General features: G+C 40.1%; 1 protein-coding gene across 1 annotated transcript in view; it reads left to right on the top strand.

Moving 5' to 3' along the window:
- Positions 1-6,572, top strand: part of TDRD9 (tudor domain containing 9) — a 65,886-nt gene that overhangs the window by 33,389 nt on the left and 25,925 nt on the right. The window contains exons 14-18 of the mRNA XM_035898473.1: positions 1,181-1,278; positions 1,665-1,796; positions 2,499-2,661; positions 2,747-2,810; positions 3,287-3,350. Coding sequence (XP_035754366.1) covers positions 1,181-1,278; positions 1,665-1,796; positions 2,499-2,661; positions 2,747-2,810; positions 3,287-3,350 — 521 coding nt within the window. The remainder of the gene's footprint in view (positions 1-1,180; positions 1,279-1,664; positions 1,797-2,498; positions 2,662-2,746; positions 2,811-3,286; positions 3,351-6,572) is intronic.

Here is a 6,572-nt window from a genome sequence, read left to right as displayed (position 1 = left end):
CAGCCTGCCCCACCATGGGCTGCCCCAGGGGCTGCAGGGGAATCTCTGCTCCGGCGCCTGGAGCTCCTCCTGCTGCAATGACCTGGGGGTCTGCAGGGCTGCTCCTCTCACATACCCTCACTCCTCTCTCCTGCTGCACTGTTGCACAGGGGTGTTTTTCCCCCCTTCTTAACTATGCTATCCCAGAGCTACCACTGTTGCTGGTGGTCTCAGCCTTGGCCAGCAGTGGGGTCTGTCTTGAAGCTGGCTGGCATTGGCTCTATTGGACATGGGGGAAGCTTCTGGCAGCTTCTCACAGAAGCCACCCTTGTAGCCCCCTGCTACCAAAACCTTGCCATGCAAACCCAATACACAGCTTTATTTCCATTTGGTTCTTGGTCAGTGTAGGTTATAACAACCAGTGAGTATACAACTAGTAGAAGCAGCATTTTGTATAGCAGAATTTGTTATGCATATGACTCAAAAATACGGCCTGATTCTCCAGGGGAGTATCCCACTGAGTGGAGTACCCTTTAGTTTGTTGAAGTGAATGGTGTTTGAATTTTTGAAGACAAACCTTCTGAATCAGCATTTTCTATAAATAGTAGATCATAAAGATGTTTCGCTGTTCATCATGGTATCTTAAAAGTTGTTTATATAAAAGATTTTTGCTAGCTATAGGTCAAATAGGAAATCTGAGTATGCTCATTGTGTAAAGAAATACAAATGCAAAGCATATTTACTCAGCATACCCCCAAACTGAAGATTCTATATGCAAAAACTTGCATTGATGTATTTATCTATAGTACATATAGCTGTGGTAGGACTTGCCTTTTCCTGGTTTTGAGGAAGTGTATTTTAGTGTAGAATTTGTCATGTCTTTTCCCTTGAGAAAGATGGATGCTAATTTGAGGGCAGTTATGTGAAAGAGGTATTTGAGTGAAATACTTAAGTAACTCTTTTGCTAGTTACTTCTGCTATGAAAGCAAAAGCAATTCCATCCAATCCTTAGGTGGGAAAGGATAGACAATGTGTCCAGTAGGCCTGTCTGGTGCAAGAAAGCAAATTACTGGTGAGCCTGCAGCATCGGCTGTCATGTGCTGCTCAGCTGGCCAGAAGGCTTGTAGATGGATGGGTTTTGAACAGCCTGAAACTTGGGCAGTTTACAGATTGGCAATTCTTTTTTTTTTTTTATGTCAAGGTCGTGCTGGACGTGTTTCCAAAGGGTATTGTTACAGGCTTGTACACAAGGACTTCTGGAGAGACTTTATTCCAGAGAAGTCAGTACCTGAGATACTGGTAAGATTTTTCGGGGGAACATTAAAATTTTTTTTCATGTATGTGGTCATAGCAGAGACAATAAAAAGAAGCTTTGCTTTACTTTTCCTGAAGACACTGTACAGTTTGAATAGTTACTAATAACTGTAATGCTGAATAGAATTCAAGTTGATAAATAACTGATAAGGACCTTTCCACATAGTTTCCTTTATAGAAGGAGATGTGTTACAGCAGTAAAATGGATGTGCATTAGAACTAGGCAATCTGTTCAAAAGAATAATATCCTCAGTTACACAAAATTAATTTCAGGTTTTACTAAATTGTAAATTTCAATTTATTTTTCATATAAAACACTTTGTCACACTTCCCATGGGGGGAAAGTAACAATAACATTGTCTTCCCTTCAGCGTTGTCCATTGGGAACTACAGTCTTGAAAATAAAAAGTCTTAATATGGGGGAACCAAAAGCCTTGCTGGCAACAGCTCTTTCTCCACCCAGTGCAGGTGACATTGAACGTACCATACTTCAGCTGAAAGAGGTAAGCATTCTTTTAATAGTAAAATCATGGTAACAAAACCATACTGTAGAAGTGTTTTTCCTGGTATTTAAGGTAGTAGTAGCCTTAATTGGATCCTAAAATAGAACTGTGTCTAGAGAATCTTTTCTCACGTTTAACTGTTGTTTGGTTACTGTCCTCTTCAGCATAATTTCTGCAGTTACTTCATTAAAACAGGGTTATAATTTCATCAGGGAGTAGTGATGCTGTTTGTGAACTAGCATCTGTGGTGAGAAGAAAAGGAAAAAAGCGAACTTAAACTCTGTAAGTGAAATTGTTTATTAATAAGTAGCAAAATCACACTCTTACACCTTACGATATATCGGGGTCAGTCTGAAGATCCCTTTCTGACCTGTACAAGGAAGTTGGTGATTTTGCTTTTCAATTATGAAGTTGATATGGGGTAGAATATTCATTGCATTCAACTTTTTCTTTTCCAAAGTGCATGACAAATGGTATTCGTATCATTTGTAGCTTGCTTTTATAGTCCATATATGTAGTACAAGCTTTGGTTTCAAAATACTAGGCATTAAAATTGATTCAAGAACTTCAACTTAATTACAATTTTGATACTAATGACTGTGGCTTTGAGATAATTGCTTGCTTCTTGTCTTGTTTTCTTACAAACTGGTCCTATATTTACTTCATCAACTTTTAAAAATGAATAAATTTTAATTTCTTTAGCTGGGAGCACTTACAACTTGTGTGCAAACAGAAGAAAATCCACATGATGGTGAGCTGACTTTCTTAGGAAGGGTGTTGGTGCAGTTGCCAGTGGATCTGCATCTTGGAAAATTGATAGTCCTTGGGCATGCCTTCGGGTGCTTAGAAGAATGCCTTATTATAGGTAACCAAAAGAATAACACATGAGAACATTTTTCTAAAAACAAGTTACTTGCAGGTTTTCATTTTGATTTGGTTTTTTTTTATAGCTGCAGCACTGTCTTTGCGGAATTTTTTTGTGGTACCTTTCAAACAGCATATCGATGGATACAGGTATTACCCTAGATGTTTTACAACTTCCTGACTACGTTTGAGGTCAGAGGGCTAAGTTGACCACTGAATATAATTTTCCATGTCATGATTCTAATTTTCTGTCAAAGTGCCAAGCAGTGTGAAAAGAAGCTTTTCCAGGGAAACTGAGATACTGAAATCAATTTCTATGTGAACTCATTAACATCACAGAGCAAATTCATCTTTTTCTGAGCACAGGACCTGATTCTTCAGCTTTGCCTTTCTGATATGAACATGTGGCAGTGTCTGTTAAAAGTTTTTTTATTAAATAATAAAAAAAATAATCCTTGCTATCCTGCCCACACAGTTTACATTCATCAAGCAGATGTGAATAAAAAAAAATAATTACAATGAATATATAGACCTTGTTTATTAAAGCCTCAGAAGGTGTTAATAGTGTAGTGTTCTGAACTGTATAATGAAAAAAATATTGTGCATAATTATTTTTGTATTTCCAGGAACAAACTGTGTTTTGCTGGGAATAGTAAGAGTGACTGTATTGCAATTGTGAATGCATTTAAGGCAAGTCTTTCTTTTTTTCTGGCTTATCTTCAAGTGATATCTGATAGACTGAGACGGAGCTTCTCACCTTTGTAGGATCAGTGCAGCATTTGTGCATTGAAGTTGTTAAAAACGTCACGTTACTCCTGGCTACTTCATGATATCTTTTGAAGGCTGTGTCCTAAACCAGTACCACTAGTATCAAGGCCAAGTGCTGGGTCCTGCACATCGGTCACAACAACCCCATGCAGCACTACAGGCTTTGGGAAGAGTGGCTGGAAAGCTGCACGATGGAAAAAGACCTGGGGATACTGGTTGACAGCCAGCTGAATATGAGCCAGCAGTGTGCCCAGGTGGCCAAGAAGGCCAATGGCATCGTGGCTTGTATCAGGAATAGTGAGGCTGCACCTTGAATACCGTGTTCAGTTTTGAGCCCCTCACTACAAGAAAGGTGTTGCATTGCTGGAACATGTCCAGAGGAGAGCAACAAAGCTGGCGAAGGGTCTGGAGCACAGGTCTGATGAGGAGTAGCTGAGGGAACTGGGGTTGTTTAGCCTGGAGAAAAGGAGCCTGAGGGGAGACCTTATTGCTCTCTACAGCTCCCTGAAGGGAGGTTGTAGTGAGGTGGGTGTCATGGTTCAGTGGTGGACATGGCAGTGTTAGGTTAATGGTTCGACTTCATGATCTTACAGGTCTTTTCCAACCTAAACGATTCTGTGATCACTACTAGTCCTGTTAGTGTCCTAACACTGCTAGTTCTCATTAGTTAGTTTTTACCACTCTCAAGGAGCTGCACAAGTTTGCACCAAAGTAAGGTGGCAAGAAATGGGTAAAAATGGGTTGCAAGGCTCAGTTTCTGGGTATATTCCCTACTTTTCAGTCTCCTATGGCTTTTGAGGTATTTGTTCTACTAAGCAGATGGAAAACAGCACGAAGGGTGGAGAAGGAGAATGAGAGCATGCTGCTTATCTCAGACTTCTGCTTGCTAGAAGTAGAAGCAGATTTTGAACATAATGGGAATCAGAGGCTGAGGTTCTCTTGACCCACTGTGATCCTTTCAACAAAGGAGCTGTTTTACGTGGGGAGGCAGATTCTTTCCAGGCTGGGAAGGCTTACCTGTGTCATTCCAACTACTATATAACTGATGTCTCATTGCCTCCAACAGAACAAATGGTGGCTAACAGCTAAGCAGAATGAAGTTTCTGTAATTAGTAACTTGAGATGCTGAAGAAGTCTCTAACATAGTATGTCTGCTCTCTGTGGGCTACTGAGGATCCCACTGCAACGGTTACAAATCTTGTTAGGAGATTGAAGTCTTCTGAACTCTAATACTTACTGGTACTGTGCCTTCTCATGCTTCTCTTGAAGGTCTGCTTGGTTTATTTTCCTGTGTCTTATTACTTTGTCTGCATCTGTGCTGCTTCAAGACTTCTTTCCAGACTGCCTCTGAGGCTTTTTAGGAGGCAATAAAAACCCTCTCATGGGCAGCAAGAAACTTTTATGTACTGCAGACCTGTGTCTTCCAAATTACAGGTACCCACAAGATACAACTTCCAGTGGTTCAGGAAAGGCTTTGATCATAATGAATTCTGCTTCCTAATAAACTGTAATTTTGTAGGAAAATACCAGTTTTTAGGGCAAAATGTTTTTCATCAATCTTGGAGGTGTTTAAATGCTGTTGAATTAAGATATGATTAATTTTTTAAAAATTAATAAATGCTTTATGTTATTTATTTTATCTAGACAGGTAAGCTTGTCTCCTGTGATTCACACAGTTAGCAGCAATTGGGATAAAATTCCAGTAAAAAAAGAGTATATTCTAGGCTTTCCAGAGTGTTCCTTATTTGTTCTGCAAAAAAGTCTCATCTTTCACCAGATAATAGTCGTGGGGACAGATGTCACATTTCAGCTCAGTAAGAACAGATTTACACGGAGATTTTGTTGTTGCAAATACTGATTGATACAAAATCACTGAACTGTTGTGGTGTGAACTTGCTTCAGTCTGCTAGCTAAGAAGTTATGCTACAAGTGATAGCAGGTTGCCTCTTTTCTCTTGCCTATACTGTTTTGCTTCGGGTCAGCTTATTATCTAGGTAGGCTTGCAGTGTTTGTAAATGAATGTTAGTATCAGCTTAAAGCATGACTGACGTGTTTTGTCTCAGGCCGTGAATGTTAATAACCTGATGTCTCTCCATCTTTCCAAAATGAGCGTAGCTTTCCTGCTACTGTGCCTTTGTGTAGGCAAGAAACTGATGATCAGAGGAAATTCTGGTTTATCATAAATTCACTTTAGTCAGGGCTGAAAAATTTCTGTGGCACTTGCCTCTCTATTGTAATAACCAAAAATAAAATGCCAGAGATGTGGAGATGTTGGTAGCTCCCTTTTAATCAAAGGCAGTTTGGGCTAGTAAACTCTAGCACAGAATGAGTTTGGTGTCCTTTCTCCAGACTTCATAGCTATGACTTTGTAATATTTGACTCTGTCCAAATGTGATTTTTCTGGACGCATGGCTGTTCAGCAGCCCAGCACCATGGACAGCGGTCGAGCCGTGCGGATACCAGCAGCACTAGCACAGCGTAGGGAAGGCTTCTGCTAGAGGAACAACTTATTCAAAACCCAGTGCTTTCCATTATGGATGGTCTGACATGTTCTGTAATCTTCTGGACGCTCCAAAATCTTCAGCTGCAGACTTATTTTATTCCATTTTGTGTATGTTGACCTTTCTTCACTTTGGTGAAAGCTGACTTGTTTTTCTGTAGTCTGGTGTCAGGATTGTAGGAAGTACACATGGGCGCGTATGCCACATGTACCCACTGATTCTGGGGATCAAGCATCATCTTCTCTGAATTCCCCCTGTCTGGTTGTATACTATATTTCCCACATCCTGTTAATCCAAAGGTGATGTTTCTGTAAACCAGTAAGTTGTCCTGGAGAATAAACACAAACATTCAAACAGAGCTTCCTGTGCAGTATCTCTATGTGTGAGTGACATGAAAGCTTTATGTTTTGAATGGCTGAGTATCAGAAAAGAACAGGGAAAGAACTTGTTTTCAAACTCCTAGGTTCAGATTAGATTTCTTCCAGGGTAGGCTGAAGTTCTGTGAATCGTTAGCTTGTCTTTTTTAAGCCCTTGCTTATGCAAAGGTTTCAGTGAATTAGAAAAGGTCAAAACCTGTAGTAGTAGAAAGGGGAGAATCCAGGGAAGTAAAGGCTAATCAGCCTGGTTTAAGTGATACGGTATT

The sequence above is a fragment of the Egretta garzetta genome, unplaced genomic scaffold, assembly GCF_000687185.1.
Source record: "Egretta garzetta isolate BGI_Z169 unplaced genomic scaffold, ASM68718v1 scaffold1007, whole genome shotgun sequence".
NCBI classification, from domain to species: Eukaryota; Metazoa; Chordata; class Aves; order Pelecaniformes; family Ardeidae; genus Egretta; species Egretta garzetta.
The sequence above is the reverse complement of the archived record's forward strand: the minus strand, read 5'-3'. Positions and strand labels throughout refer to the sequence as shown.